At 60.3% G+C, this 15,757-nt stretch overlaps 5 protein-coding genes across 5 annotated transcripts; 4 read left to right on the plus strand and 1 right to left on the minus strand.

The window, feature by feature from the left end:
• Positions 1–715: 715 nt before the first annotated feature.
• On the plus strand, positions 716–2,518 carry SPRG_20077 (hypothetical protein; the record flags this gene model as incomplete). The annotated part of the gene is made up of 1 exon (XM_012344918.1): positions 716–2,518. One exon carries the CDS (start codon positions 716–718, stop codon positions 2,516–2,518), a length of 1,803 nt encoding a protein of 600 aa, XP_012200308.1.
• A 701-nt stretch (positions 2,519–3,219) lies between these two features.
• Positions 3,220–4,923, plus strand: SPRG_20078 (hypothetical protein; the record flags this gene model as incomplete). The annotated part of the gene is made up of 1 exon (XM_012344919.1): positions 3,220–4,923. The coding sequence occupies one exon, from the start codon at positions 3,220–3,222 to the stop codon at positions 4,921–4,923; it is 1,704 nt and encodes a 567-aa protein (XP_012200309.1).
• A 49-nt stretch (positions 4,924–4,972) lies between these two features.
• On the minus strand, positions 4,973–8,485 carry SPRG_06060 (hypothetical protein; the record flags this gene model as incomplete). Its single annotated transcript, XM_012344785.1, has 6 exons — positions 4,973–5,247; positions 5,294–5,610; positions 5,665–6,452; positions 6,496–7,639; positions 7,685–8,199; positions 8,252–8,485. 6 exons carry the CDS (start codon positions 8,483–8,485, stop codon positions 5,000–5,002), a joined length of 3,246 nt encoding a protein of 1,081 aa, XP_012200175.1. The 3' UTR covers positions 4,973–4,999.
• Positions 8,486–10,111: 1,626 nt separating this feature from the next.
• On the plus strand, positions 10,112–13,901 carry SPRG_06061 (CMGC/MAPK protein kinase; the record flags this gene model as incomplete). Its single annotated transcript, XM_012344786.1, has 7 exons — positions 10,112–11,047; positions 11,096–11,650; positions 11,706–12,478; positions 12,528–12,897; positions 12,960–13,127; positions 13,174–13,338; positions 13,389–13,901. 7 exons carry the CDS (start codon positions 10,112–10,114, stop codon positions 13,899–13,901), a joined length of 3,480 nt encoding a protein of 1,159 aa, XP_012200176.1.
• Positions 13,902–14,326: 425 nt separating this feature from the next.
• On the plus strand, positions 14,327–15,623 carry SPRG_20080 (hypothetical protein; the record flags this gene model as incomplete). The annotated part of the gene is made up of 2 exons (XM_012344920.1): positions 14,327–15,188; positions 15,262–15,623. The coding sequence occupies 2 exons, from the start codon at positions 14,327–14,329 to the stop codon at positions 15,621–15,623; spliced, it is 1,224 nt and encodes a 407-aa protein (XP_012200310.1).
• Between the last annotated feature and the right edge of the window lie 134 nt (positions 15,624–15,757).

Genomic DNA, 15,757 nt, shown 5'->3' on the forward strand with positions numbered 1-15,757 from the left:
GTGGTCTAAAGCGTGCAGTGACCGCGCGTTTTTACTGGATATTGGTATGCGATCAATTCAACATAGGCATTGTATCGGTTGCGTGACGCTGCTTTATCAACCGGTTGATAACCGGCTGCATCCCATGGCTGAACCACATGGCTTCATGCGGCAAATCGGTTCTCGTTAGAAGAAGGACGTGGGTCGCGACCATACAAAAGCCCATATACTTTGGCTCGCTTTTCCGTGCACACGGTGTATACTTTATCCAAGTTACATTGACCCGACACTGGAAAAGACAGTAAAATTACACACACCGGTGCAAAATTCTGCAAAGTTAAAAACAATCCCATGCAATACAAACACCAAGTGCATACAATCCAATTCAATCGTCCATTTCGTCAGAGTGGGATTTCGTGTGGCTCGTAAAATAAAAACGGTATTTTAAAATGTCAGAGCAATTGCCGAGCGTACCTGTAGGATCAAATATAAATCCAGGATAAAATGCACCCAGACGCTACTTGGTGTTTGTATGCGGTATACAAAACACGAGACGCTCGTATCTACCACGGGGCGCGTGCCATGTGTTTTTTTGCTACTTTTATTGTTGGCTACATTTGTGTAGAGAAAGGAAATGCTTTTTTATTATTTTATAGCGTCGCGACCGGTCCGACTCTACGGACTGCAATTATTCGGCAAATCCCGGCGCAAGCGGCAGGCCATCCCTCCTCTGTCCATGCCGAATCATGTCCACTTCTCCTTGCCTACGTGGCAGCGCGACGACGACGAGGGCACCGAGAGCCTGATCCACATCCCGCTCGCGGCCGACCGGCCGACACCCGTCTCGTCGTCCTTCAAGTCGTCGCCGCCCATCGAGCCACACCCGATGGTCGCGCACCGCTGGCGCAAGATCCAGCGCATCGTCAAGACGGTGCTGCTTGTTGTGGTCTTGGTCTGCGCCAGCGTCGGCCTCTACATGCGCTTCGCCGGGCACCCGACTGCGGTCGTGATGGACCCGGCACTCGACGAGGTGAATCTGCCCATCGACCGCGTCGGCGCCTTGTGGAAAGACGACTTTCAATGCCTTGGCTGGCGCGCGGTCGCCGGGTGCGACCCAACCGGCAAGCGCCACCCGACCGCCGACCGTGGTTGTGACGATGCAATCACGCGCGACATGGCCGGCTACTGCGAGGTGCGCAACCGCACGAGTGGCGAGATCTACCGCGTCATGGCCACGACGTGCCGGGGAATCCACGAGCACGGCTCGTTTACGTGCAACATGGCCAAGAACTTTACAGACTTTTCGATTTTGGCGGCCACGTACAAGCACGTGCCGGCGCTGCAGGTGGCGGCGACGCCCAAGCCGTCGCGAGGCATCGTCATGTCCATCTACCAAGAAGCGCTACCGAGCGTCTTTGCGATCGTGCGCACGCTGCGACTGCTCAAGTGCAAGCTGCCGGTGGAGCTCTTTTACCGTCCGTCCGAAGTGAGCCTCTCCAACCCAATCGTGACGGAGCTCATCTCGCACTACAACTGCCGGCTCCGCGAGATCCGCGACCCGCAAGCCGTGCGCTTCAAGACCAAGCCGTACGCGATCTACCACAGCCAGTTTGACCACGTCCTCTTCCTCGACTCGGACAACATTCCGGCGAAAGACCCGACGTACCTCTTCGAGTCGCGCGAGTTTGTAGAGCACGGTGCGGTCTTTTGGCCCGACTTTTGGCAGGCGCCGTACTCGCTCTTCAACGTCAACAAGCAGAGTCTCTTGTGGCAGCTGGTCGACATGCCGTTCTGGGACACGTTTGAGCAAGAGAGCGGCCAGCTCCTCATTGACCGCCGCCGGTCCGAAGACGCTCTGCACAAGCTCATGTTTTACTCGGTCGGCGACATTGCCGTAGGCGACATGCTCGAGCAGCTCCAGCTCGTGTGGGGCGACAAGGACCTCTTCCGCCTCGCGTGGCGCAACACGTCGACGCCGTACTACTTTGTAAAGCAACCGCCGGGCCTCGGCGGCATCTACGACGACAACTCGCGTTTCTTTTGCGGCGTCGCGATGATCCAGTACGACATGCAGGGCGAGATCCTCTTTGTGCACCGCAACACGGTGAAAATGACGGGCAGTCCGAGCCAGAGCCAGCTGATCACGCACCTCCAGCAGTTTACGTACCGCGACGGCAACACGCACATGTACCAAGTCGCGCTCCGTGGCAACCGGCTCGGCATGAAGAGCTGCTACTTTCTACCGGACGGTGTGCCCAGTGTCGTCGAAGGCCTCGAGAAGACGAGCATTAGCAAGGTCGAAGAGACGGCGCTGCAGTATGCGATCGAGGCCGGCAAGCTCATCGACTACGAAGACACCAAGTATTGGGGCTCGACCATGGAGTTCCTCGAGGTCCTCGCGCTCTACACGTTTTGCGCGTTCGCGCTCTGCTTCATTCTCAACTTTGCCTTCTTCCGCTTCTACTACGTCGAGAAGAAGCTCTACTGGTTCGATCGGTACTCGGGCAAGAAGCGCAAGTACTCGACGCCGATCGTCTAGCACACCCTTCTTGTTGACTAACTTATTTTGATAATACGCGCCTCCATTGTACACTTCGTATATATTGCGTTCGCGACATCGGCGAAGAGAGCAGACGCAACGGGGATATATGTTTCATCTCCTTGGGGCACGGTGGAGACCCCCGTAGCATCGTCCTTCTACCAGCTCCTCGTGCCCCTGACCAAGGGGTCCCTAGCCCTTGACAGCATCACGACGCGCGTTATCACAGTAGGAGGTCGACGTGACGTGTTCTCAGTGTCTGAGAACGCTTCGAACCCAACGTTGGACGACGTCGTCGAACAGGATGCGGGTGCGATCAGATTGCCCGTCCTCTTCCTTCTTCGAATTCGCTCGTTGCAACACAAAGTCGTCTCTACTGTCCCGTGGCCTCGTGACGTCGTGGCAACGTCGCAGCTCTCGTCACGCTTTGGCCACGTCATCGTCGTTGTGTGGCCGCAACGGGGGTGCCCTCAGAAAGGTATTACGATCCCTGCCATCGTACTACAAGGCCGCGTGACCGGTCGTCCTCTACGCCGTGCTAGGTCTCCGCAGTCGTGCTAGGTCTCCGCAGTCGTGGATCCGGCTTGACACATTGATAGTTGCCAGCTTTTGGCTCGTTCTCAGCCGCAGCCGTTGCGCGCGTTTGATTGGCGCGCTATTTTTAGACGCGACGTGGGGCGTGATCGCCATCTTATTTTGCGATGGAGCGGCGGTTGTCGCTGCCCATGGTCGCCCGCCGCGCACGCAAACGGTCCACGTCATCCGCGGCCGACGCGCTGACGCCGTGCGCGTCGACCGTGCTCCCGCGCCGCGTCTCACGCGGCCTATTGAGTCTCCTTGGCGTTTGCGCCTTTCTCGGCGTCTACCTCGGGCTCACGGCCTCGTCCGTCTCGGAGGAGACGCGCATGAGCCCGGGTCTGGACGACGTCATGCTGGACTTGAAAATGGACCGTGTCCGCGACGTGTGGACCGACGAGACCTTCCAGTGTCTCGGGTGGCGCGCCACCAGCGACTGCAATCCAAGCGGCCGGCGCGACCTGTCCGGTGACCGCAGCTGCGACACGGCCATCTCGTCGACCATGGCGGGCTACTGCGAAGTGCGCAACCGGTCGAGCGGCGCCACCTTTCACGTCATGGCGACCACGTGCCGCAGCATCGACGACGACGTCGTCTTCACTTGCAACATGGCGCGGGACTTTACCGACTTTAGCCTCCTCGCTGCCGCGTACAAGGAGCCGCCGCACATTGCGTTCGACATGCCCGCGTCGCCGCCGGCCAATGGCATCGTCATGTCTGTCTACGAAGACGTGCTGCCGAGCGCGTATGCCGTCGTGCGCACACTGCGGCGGCTCGGCTGCAAGCTTCACGTCGAGCTCTGGTACCGGCGCGAGCAGATCGACCCGCAGCACCCGCTGCTCCAAGAGCTCGTCGCGGCCTATCAGTGCACGCTGCGCGAGATTTTCGAGCCGACGGCGACGCATTTTCACACCAAGCCATATGCGATCTACTATAGTGCGTTCCAGAACGTGCTCTTCCTCGACTCGGACAACATCCCGGCGAAGGACCCGACGTACCTCTTCGAGTCGCGCGAGTTTGTCGAGCACGGCGCGGTGTTTTGGCCTGATTTTTGGCACCCGCGCAACACGCTCTTCAATTTGCAGCCGCAGAGTCTCTTGTGGCAAGCGCTCGACATGCCGTACATTGACATGATCGAGCAAGAATCCGGCCAGCTCCTCATCAACAAGGTCGCGTGCTTGCCCGCGCTGCGCAAACTCATGTTCTACTCGGGCCACGCACCTCGGCTCCTCGATGCGCTCGAGCTCGTCTGGGGCGACAAAGACTTGTACCGTCTCGCATGGCTCAACACGTCGACGCCGTTTTACATGCAACCGCGCCTCCCCGCGATCGGCGGGCTCTACGACCCGTCGTCCGGGTACTTTTGCGGTGTCGCCATGCTGCAGTTTGATGCGGCGGGCGACGTCGTCTTTGTGCACCGGAATACCGTCAAGCTCACGGGCCACGTCAGCGAGACACCCGTGCTATCGCACATGCAGACCTTTACGGGCGACGCGATCGCCGACTACGTTGTGAGCATCCAAGGCAACCGCATGGGCCAGTCGTCGTGCTTCTTCTTGACGTCCAAGTATATCGTGACGCCGGTCAAGGACACGCCGTTCGCGACGCTTGAAGAGACTGCGATGCAGTTTGCCATCGAAGGCGCGGCCGCCTACCCGCGACGCGAGCACGACCACCGACAATGGCTGTCGCACCATTCGCTACTGCTCGTGCTCGTCGTGCTGGCGGTCTTTGGGTTTGCGAACGTGGCCATGCTGCGAATGACGACGCGGAGGTTTTGGCTGCAGCAATTCCGCACCAAGCGGAAAAACTCCGTGCCCGTCGTCTAGTCGGTCCGAACTACCTCGTCGTACAGTAGAGCACTCTAATACACACCCCTTTCTCGAAAGCAATAAGAAAGCACGATTAGGGCGTTGATGACGCGTCGCGGCGCACGTAGAAGAGCACGTAAGCTTGGGCTGAAATCGCATCCTCGGCCGACGTGGGGCTCGTCATGCTGTCGTTGAAGCTGTACCAGCGGTCGTTGCGCGGGTTCTTGGCCTTGGCCGTGTAGTGGCCGCCGCCGAGCCCGCCTGAGTGCTCCGACACTGCATACAGATCGTAGATGGCGCCGTCCGTCGACGGCCCCACGACAAACTCGGACACATCGAGGCCTACGAGAACATCAGATATAACCTGCAGGCGCGATGCACAAGAGACCAGAAATGGGAAAGCGGACTAGGGTCGAGATCTTGTCGCGGTGCAAGTGGTAGTGGCCTTGGTTGTATCGGAAGCGCTTGAGGTGCAAGAGGAGGATGGTCGGCAGCGAAAACAAATCAAACTTCTTGAAGGCGCGGACGTGGTCCTTGCAGCGTGGGCAGTACCACGTGTCCTTCTCGCCGAGCTGTTCGCGCTCCGTAAACTTGGCAAAGCACGACTGCAAATCCAGCGCCGGGTCTCGTCGCGACCGGAGCTCGAGCGCCGACGTGTGCGTGTTGCGCTGGCGCGGCGCCGCGTCATTGTACCCGTTCTCGTAGCTAGTGTGCAGGGCATCATCATTTGACGACGAGAATGCGCGCACATGCACGTACCCGTCGGCTGTCCACTGCAGCGTAAACGTGAACGATCCGCGCAAAATGTCGGCCGAGAGTCCGTCGTCCGCGCTCTCGGGCAGGTGGCGCTGGAGGTACTCGTCGACGCGGGTGTTGGTCACGTGCAGCACGTACGGCCGCTCGGTGCACGAGCCTTTCACGACGCGTTGCACCGCGTGCGCAACCTTGGCGTGGATCTCGGCCAGCGACGCATTGCGCGCAAACGAAACCAGCGCCGGGACTTGGAAGAGCCGTCGCTCAATACGACGCGCTTTCGCATGGTTGTTCAACGACGAGTACCGGTAGCTCGTCGTCGTTGCTCCGGCGGCATCGTCGTCGTCGGCGTCGTCGTCTTCGGGCTGACGGGCGTCGTCGCTCATGCTGCTCGGGGACCCGTCCGGCGACGGCATTTGATGCTGGATCGCCACCAGACACATGGCGCGGTCGCTGGGCGACGGCAAATTGAGGTTCATCGACGCCGTCGACGTGGTCGCAAAGAGACTCGAGGACCGAAACTCGTACGCATCCAACGCGTGCTCAAGCTCGTACGCGACAACATTCTCGTGCGCGCTGTCGTGGATCAAGTCGGTGACGTCGGCGGCGTCGACGCACACGCTCGCGATACGGTGGTTCTTGACGCGCACGAGCAGGAGGCGGTCGATGGGAATGCCCGAGACGGCGCTCAACGCGGCCTTGGCGTCGCCCATCGAGCCTTCTTTCGGAACCAAGAGCCCATACTGGGTTGGCATGCCGCCGTCGGCGCCATAGACTGAAACAAGGATCGACGTCTATACACCCAAATGAAATGGAGAGAAGGCGACTTGTGCGTACCTCGTTGGGCAAAGGCAGCGAGAGGCTCATGTACGGGTCAAACGTGATCGACTCGTGCTGGCACACGGGGCACGTCACATGGCTGCGCAGCTGGCCCATGAAATGGTCGGTAATGACCGAGTCGTTCCGGCGGAGGTACTGCTGCCACGCTTCTTGCGCGACGACCGCGTCTGGCCGGCCGTTGGCTTCAATGGTCTCGGTCACGGGCTTTCGCAGCACGCGGTTGAGGTCTTCGTGGAGGCCGTCGAGGATGAAGCTCAAGACTTCTTGGCTGTCTTGCTGGTTGTAGCCCGCAAACGCTGGCGCGTACTCGCCAATGACGTACTTGAGGTCCGTGGGCGCCACGATATCCACGTCGCCCGACCAGAGCTGCTGCAAGAGCTTGGCAAACGCGGTGGCAATCTTGCCCGACATGCCCAGCGGGTTGGTCGTGTTGATCTCCGACTCGTACAACGGCGCACCCGACTCGGTCGTCGCCAAAAAGTACTGCAAGAGCGGCGCCGAGTTGCTAAGGCACTGGAGCACGCTGTTGAGGAAGCACGTGTTGCCAAGGTTGCGCAGCCCGACGACGCCGACAACGTCCGGCTTGCGCTGTCCGTACGACGAGTACGAGGACGACGAGTACGACGAATACGACGACGGGCGACTGTACGTAGAGGACTGCAGGTACGAGCCCGATGAGTGCCCAAAGTGGGGTGCTGCAGCGACCGAGGGCACCACCGGCGGCTTCTTGACGTGGTCGTGGGCCTTGGCGACGGTCTCACTCGTGACGTCAACGACGGCCGTCGAGCGCTCCTTGTCCATTTTAAAGTCCAACTCGAGCTCGATTTTGCGGCCGTACAAGAGCTTCCGGGGGTTGCCTCCGGGCCACGCAAGCGGCCACGGGTCGTCCTCAATCTCCGACGTGACGACGCGCGTGATCGTTGCGAGCACCCAATCGCGCGTCAGCCCGCGGTTCTCGTTCGGGCAGAAGTCGACGCTGTCACCGGCGCGGAGACCCTCTCGCCAGTTCGTCGACGTCGTGTGCAGCGGCGCGAGGCGGTCCGAGTGGATCGGGATCGTTTCGTTGAATTTGGCGCTGTTCCAGCTGAGGTAGTGCACGGTCACGTTGTTGCTGCTCACGGCGACGATGCGCGCTTCGTACCTACGACGCTGTCAACGGCGCAGGTTGGCGAGGACCGATCCCTACCACTTGTTGCTCGAGTCTTTTGCATCGAGAAAGTCACCGGGCGCAAGCACATCCCGCCACCCGTTGGCTTGGACGTTGCTCATAAAGTGGAGGCCGTTGCGCTTGTCCGACGGTGCGGCCTTGTTATCGTAGGATGTCTCGATGAGAAAGTAGCAGTAGTCTTCAACCTCGTCGTCCTCCGGCACCGGCAGCATCAAGTTGAGCTCGCCGGTCGTGAGGCTTGACGTCGCTTGCGTGTGGTTACTCGATGGGTTGACGAGGGTGCTCCAGTTGCTGTCTTTGAGCCGCGACTTGCCACAGAGCCGGATCGACGCGTTCCACGCCGCTTCGTTCGCTGCATGGTCCGTGCCCGCGAGCTCAGGAAACAGCGTCGGAAAAAGCTGCGTGATGTGGCAATACACGATGGACTTGAGCTCCGTGACCTCCATGGACGAGTCGATTAAGATGTGTACGAGCTTCCCGCTGCGCTGTCGCACCGGTGCCGGCGCGGTCATGCCATTGGACCAGTACAAAAGCTGCGATTTCCAATTGAGACGAGGGTCCAGATGCATGCGCAGTGGCTAGTACCTGCGCCATGAGCGGGTAGAGCTCAATCGTCTTGGTCGCGTTGCGGCCGCGGAGCACCACGTAGCGGGGGATCTCGACCTTGGGCTCGGGCAGCGCGTCCCACTCGGCTTGTTCGAGCAGCTGGAAGTCGACGCCCTCGATGAGGCCTCGGCGCAGGCCCGTGCCACTCGCCCCGAGGAGCGGCGGCCCGTCGGCGTCCGCCGGCGCCACGTAGAACACTTGGCCAACCTCCATCGCAGCGAAATGGAATGTCCGGATACGTCAGCCGGATACGGCGGGGGTGGCGACGGCCACGTTACGTGGCAGCACGTCCGAGCAACCGGTCCTGCGTGATGGCCAAGGACGACTCCAATTCAAAGGATCGACTAACTAACTACGTCTCTCTATCTCGTCACTGGGCGTCTTTCTCTTCAAAGTCAATGTAGGGCGTGCACTCGGACGTGGGCTTCCTGTCGAAATGTGATATCGTTGTGTACGAGCCGTCGCCAAGTGCAAGAACGGAAGATGGTGCGCTCGGGACTCTCTGGTCTTGGCGGTGGCCCGTGCCCGGCAGCGAGATACACGGTCCATACTCGACGACCTCAAGAGGACCTGCACCCCATCATCACAAGTCTTCCTCCCATTAAGCATGCATGGCGAAGAAAATCCGCAGGAATCTGGTCGCGGCGGCCCGTTGCAGCCATTGTCGCAGGCGCGCGGTTGTTGGGAAAGCGCTGGCGTTCGACCGTGTAAATTGCACCAAGAACCTTGAGTGGATTGGCGCAGCTCCATCTTGGCGTCGATCCAGACCCATGCGTGTGGCGCACGGCTCAAAGACTTGAAGGGCGTAGATCTTAAGCGTGTGTTGGGAGGGTCTCCAAAAGGGAGCATTCGGAGCATCGCCCGCATCCACGACCGCACCTCGCGTCGCCCGGACGCGAACAACCCGAAGTCAATGACTTCGAAGCACGGTCTTGGATCCCAGCAAGTCAGGTTGGGATACCTACCGACACCGAGGATGCTTGAAGCGGAGGTGTGTCGCTCGTACGCATCGTCAGACACAGTAACAACGACCATGTCGATGCCTGACGCAGGATCTCGGAGGCGCCGAAGTTAGCGGCCGCTACCATCGCCGAGCTCGGATTGATTCAAGCACAACCGTGTGGCTAATCGATGCGGCGCGTCGGCCCACACTAGAAACGAAGCGGCGCCCATGGTGTCATAGAGTCCGCCATGCGCAGGGGTCATAATCGAGCCCGTGCCCAGGCCGCGAAGGACCGACGATCGCTGGACGCTGTCACTCGCCAATGTGAAATGCATGCGTCAGCCCCGCAACGCCACTTGCAGCGTGTACCTCAACGCCGACCTTCACGCCGTGCTGCACCCCAGCGTGGTCCCGGCGTCGTACATGTCGACGGCGATTGCGTGGCGCACATATCGTTGACATCGAGTGGCAAATGCGCGGCCCTGCGCAGCTCTACTACGGTACGGAGCGCATCTACTTGTTCCTGCCGCGAAATGGACGGGCGACGGTGCAAGGTGTAGCTCGAGGGCACGACGACGCGGTCGACCAGGAGCTGCGAGCTCGCATTCTCGGCAGTGGGCTGGAACGTGGAGAGCACCATGGACGCGTAGCTGCACTTGGGCGTGTGATGCGTGTAGAGCTGTCGACGCGCATGGGCGGTGGCGAGCCCGCACCCAAGGCCGCCCCGCGTCGTGATGGTTGAACCGAAGATCCGCCGACCGTGGGATATAAATCCAATGGCGCTGTAAAATAAAAGGGAGCTTGTTATTTGTATGCCATGCTGTGAAATATAATAAAATAGTGGTGGCGACTGGGAATTCTATTACTATCGCTTCGACGTTTTTGACGGGCGAGCGATGACGGAGCGCAGGTTCACACTCCGGAACGAGGCCGATGGCGACGCGTCGCAGGCGGCGCTTAGCATCGTGCGCTTCCTGCCGCCCCCGGCCGTCGCCGACGCCAGCGCATTCGAAGAGCGCGGCCGGGTCCATGCAACCATGGCCATGTCGCTCGCCGACGAGCGATCTTTCGCCGACGTGCTTGCGCAGTTGACGTCGCTCACGGTCGTTGCGCCGCTGCCCAAGTGGCGCGGCGTCGGCGTCGTCCACGTCGGCGACTGGGGCCCCCACGCCGTGCAGCTCTCGGCCGACCAACTGCATGAAACGGACCAAGTGCGCCTGACGTTGTCGTGCGATTGTACACCGGACGCTGCCACCTCACCCGACGACGAGCGCTCGACCTTGTACCGCGTGCTCTTGACGCTGCAAGAGCAGCTGCAACCCGAAGAGGCCGTGCCCGAGCGTCCGCGCCGCGTCAACAGCACGTTCGAGCGCGACAGCGACGAAGAGAAAGGCCACGAGTCGTCGCCGCCGCCGCACCACCGCACGCCGCGACGGTCCGAATCAGCGCCCGTGTACAACGAACCACCGACGCCGCCGTTCGAGGACCTTCCCGTGACGCGCGCCCGCTCCAATACCGTGCGGTACCTGCTCTCGAGCCGCGAGGGCTGGGGCGGCATCGCGTTCGAGGGCTACTTGAACAAGAAGGGCGACCTCCTCGCGGCTTGGAAGTCGTGCTACTGCGTCCTCGAAGGCAAGACACTTGCCGTGTACGACACGCGCGAGGACTTTATCGCGGACGTCGGGCTCAAAGTGCGCATGCTGCTGCTGGCGGTGGACGAAGAGAACGGCGCCAAGGCCAACGGCTTTAGCATCCGCACCGAGGGGCACAAGGTGCAGCACATGGCGTCGCGCACGGCGTTTGAGCGCGATCAATGGATCCGCGCCATCAAGGTCCATCGACTCCTCGTCGCGTGGCTGCTGATGTAAGATGGGTCGTAGATCCAGCTCGTCCAGTACACGCAGCAAGTCAGTACGAAGGGCGGTCCGATGACGCCGACGACGCCGCACGTCGCGTTTGCGTCGCAGGCCATCGACGTGCCCGTGTTTTACACGCTCTTGAGCAGTCTCTTGCGCGAAGAGATTGCGGACTTTCCGATTTTGTGCCGCAACATCCACCCGGACATCCTCTTGACGAGCAACTACCCGCCGATCGTACCGTTCTGGGGCCAGTACCGGCGCTACGACGGCCTTCTCTTGTACATCTCGGCCATCCTCGAGACGGTCGACGTCGAGTCGTTCGAGATGGCCGACATTGTCGAACTCATTCCCGAGTCGTCCGAGTGCGCGAATTTGGACGAAGCCGCGATTCCGTACAAGAAGCGCCTCGTTGTGACGGGCAAGGAGACGTTTTCGATCAAAAACATGGACCCACCCCGGAAGATTACCCAGCTCTTTGTCCACGAGCTCTGGCTCGACTACAAGGATCGCCTCGTGCGCTGGCACATCAACGGCGACTCGGTCGTGCTCTCGGTCGCCTTTGACGCCTGCGATAAGGTACACTTCTTTCATGGCATCTCAGTCGATACGATATAATACTATGGAACGCTAGGGCAAGGGTCTCCGGCTCATGCTGCCCGGTGAGACAAGTGCGATCCAACAGGCCATTCCCGCTGGTAACTTTTACGTGCAAGTGCTCAAAGCCCAGTCGCTTGGCCTCCAGGACGCTGGGGATGCCAAGGCCACTGGTGTCTACGTGCGCTGCGTTGTCGTCGAAGGCACGCATGTCGAGCGCACCTTTGACGGCCTCGACGGGTACCTCGCCACCAACTCGGACGTGTCGCCGTCCAAAGAGGACGGGATGGCCAAGCCGACCAAGGCGACGCGGCTTCTCCGCGGCTTGCAGCGCGCAACGGGCACGAGCATCGAGCGGCCGTACGCTCCGTACGGCGACAAGAGCGGGTGCGTCACGTCGATAGCGACGCACAAGCCGCAGAAGGACGTCGAGTGGAACTCGAATTTGCGGCTCGGATTTCCCGGCTGTCCGCGCGGCAGCCACTATGTGCTCAAGATTGAGATTTACCAAAGCCGCTTCATGATGAACGACGTGCTCGTGGGCGTCTGCAAGGTCAACTTGTCACCGCACATGGCGCTCACGACCGCGTCGGCCGAGGCGAAAGCCAACGGAGCCCTCCCTCGATGGTACAACCTCTGCGACATTTACCACGACTGCAAAGAGTGGTGGGCCCCGCCCACGGTCTTTCGGGGTCGTCTCCAGCTCGCGATTGTGTACGCACCGAGTCACCAACCGGGCGCGACGATGCTGCCGTCGCCCGTTGAAACGACGGCGACCGACACGACCGAGACATTGCGCGAATACTTTAGGTACATTCTTATCTTGTTTGCCACGTGACGAAAAGAACGTATATATTAGTACCCAAGAGACCAAGAACATTCCGACGCCGCCCAACCCGCAGCACCAGAGCCTCTTTGGCCTTGGTATGCCGTCGTTGATTCGGTTTACGTCCAACCCGCACGCGCCGCCAGAAATGCTCCGTGACAACCACATCGTCATGGCCAAGAAGACGGCGTTCGACATGCCCGTGCGCTACCAGCTCATCAAGGTCCTCGGTTCCGGCAGCTACGGCGAGGTGATTGCGGCGAGCGACACGGAGACGGGCGCGTCCGTCGCGATCAAGAAGATTCCGCAAGCGTTCCGAGAACTGCTGGACACGAAGCGCATTTTACGGGAAATGTGCTTGCTCCGGCAACTCAAGCACCCGCACTTGATTCGGCTATGGGACGTGCTGCGGCCGCCCGCTGCGCCGAAATGGAAGACATTTACCTCGTGACGGACCTCATGGAGGCCGATTTGCACCGCATCATCCACTCGACGCAGACGCTTAGTGACGAGCACGTCGCGTACCTCATGTACCAGATCTTCCGCGGGCTCAAGTATCTGCACTCGGCCAACATTGCCCACCGCGACTTGAAGCCCTCAAACGTTCTCCTTACGACGCAGTGCGAAGTCAAGGTGACGTTATGATGATGCTATATACACGTGACTCACGGCGACGTAGCTCTGCGATCTCGGTCTCGCGCGGTCACTCGGCACGACGGTCCGCGAGATCCACACGGACCTGACCGAGTACGTCGTGACGCGGTGGTACCGAGCCCCCGAGGTTCTCCTCGACGGTTCTCGGTACGGCATCTCGCTCGACATGTGGTCAGCCGGGTGCATCATGGTACGCGAGCGCTTTCCGAACCGACAACTACAACTCTACTATGATCTTAGGCCGAAATGCTGGGCCGGAAGCCGCTCTTTCCCGGCTCGAGCACGATCACGCAGCTCGGCAAGATCTTCAACGTGCTTGGGACGCCGCCGCCGTCGTACGTCGAGAAGATGATCAAGCCCGCAGCAAAGAAGTGGGTCCAGCGTCAGCGGCCGCGGACCGCCATTCCGTTTTCCGAGATTTACCCGCAAACGAACGCGCTCGCGCTCGACTTGCTCACGAAGCTGCTCACGATCGACCCGGAGGAGCGGATCACGGCGTCGGAGGCGCTGCAGCACCCGTACATTACGTCGCTCGGGCTCTTGTCCGACGACGCGGTGGACACGTTTGTCGGCGTCATTGACGCGTCGCACGAAGACGTGCCCGAGGTCAAGGCGGCGATGCAGGAAGCTGTGTTTGAGCAGGTGTGCATTTTCCACCCGGAAGCGATCGAGGCCGAGAAGCTACTGCACGCGCAAGACGTCCAGTTCCGCGTGAGTCCGCTCAGCGGCCAGTTGAAGCCCACCAAGTGGTGAGAGGTTCCCGGTTCCGTCCATTGCAGGAGGCAAACAGCAATCTCAATGAAACGTACCAATCGCATTACACCTTGACGCGGATTGGTCGAAATCCAGTCCAAGACTGACGACCCGGGGGGGCCTACTGGCCCGTCGCGCGATCGGATTGGCCAGCGCTGTATCCAATGGGCGACGCTCGCATACGAACGCCAAGTGGTTTTGGAAAACGTTGAAGTGAAAGTGGTCGTACAGTGTACGTAGCGATCTTTCCCTCCCACGAGCGTGATTCCCTCTGAAATCGCATGCGAATCTTATCGAATCTCAGAGGCGTAGGGGGGTTTCCAACTGATTTGCGGGTGGGGGCCCCATAAAAATAGAAAATTCGAACGCGCTAGGCGGCGACAGTAGCTGTTGTGAAACGGAAGCCACAGGCCAAATCGTCGAGGATGGCGGACCCGCAGCTCAAGATGAAGACCCACCACCGGCGGCAGATCCCGGACTGGGAGCGCAAGTTCCAGTGCCCCCACCCGCTCTGCGGGAAGCGCTTCACGCGCAAGTTCTCGATGACCGAGCACATCAAGACGCACACAGGCGACAAGCCGCACGAGTGCACGGCCAAGGGCTGCGGCAAGAAGTTCACGACCGCCGGCAACCTCGCGCGCCACCGCAAGATCCACGACTGCGCGACCAAAGACAACAACCACAACAGCGAGACGTCGCCGTCCTCGACCAAGTCGTCGGCCGACGACTTTAACCCGCCCATGGACAAGGCGCAGCTCGCGCGCCGCCGCTTCTCGGTGCCGACGACGTCGGCCGATTTTTTTACACAGTACAAGCCCGCGCAGAGCGCGCTCCTCTTTGCGGACCCGGCCACGATCCTCCAAAACAAGATCGAGGCGACGCGGAGCTTTGAGACGGGCGCGACCGACGCGGCCGAGAAAATGGGCGCCTTTGCGCCGCCGCAATGGATGGGCGTCGACCTCGCAAATACACACCCGATCCCGTACCGACCGCCGACGCATCAGCCGCCAATGGCCCACCCGCGCAGCCAAAGCCTCACGCACGCACAGCTGAGCTCGCAGCTCCAGGCGTTCCAGGCCAGCCTCCGGTTTGATCCGTCCACGTCTTATGCCGGGTCGCCGCACCGGATAAACATCGACACGCTTCTGCAAGACCCGGACGAGATGGACGACATCAAGGAAGAGGACGACGAGCATTTGCTACACAACAACAACAACAACAACAATGCGATGCTGTGCGCGCCCAACCCGATGCTGCTGCCCAACGCGCCTGGCGCCGGCCTTGGACGTACGTTGCCTTTCTGATTCATACTACTTATTGCAATGGGTACGCTTGGGTGCTCACGATGGATACGATGTAGTGGGCATGTCGTTCGAAGCGCAGAAACCCATGGGGATGCACCTCGCGGCGCCGGCCGCCGACGCATTCGAACCGTACGCGCCGACGCCGGAGCTTGATTTCGAAGACTCTGAAATCATCCAAATGTTGATTTCGGATCGGTCCGACGATGAAGTGCTCTCGCCCTCGTACAGCGACATCAACAGCAACAACAACCACAACCACAGCCAGAACGAGTACCTCACGACGACGTCCAGCATGATGTTTGACATGCCGCCCGAGTGGCACCAGAAAACCGAGGCGTACCGGTCGTCGACGCCCGCCACGTACACGCCCACGCCCACGAACGGCGTCGCCAACGGGCTCAACTATTGCTCGGCATGAACACCTCCCGTCCCATACTACAAGTTGATATATATCTAAACAGGAAAAATGCTATTTTGTGCACACTGTGTCGGAGGCGGGAGATAGGGTCAGCACACCGTCGAGCGAGCGAAGGTCCGATCAGCTTTGAGGTT

This window comes from Saprolegnia parasitica (assembly GCF_000151545.1).
Source record: "Saprolegnia parasitica CBS 223.65 unplaced genomic scaffold supercont2.20, whole genome shotgun sequence".
NCBI classification, from domain to species: Eukaryota; Oomycota; class Saprolegniomycetes; order Saprolegniales; family Saprolegniaceae; genus Saprolegnia; species Saprolegnia parasitica.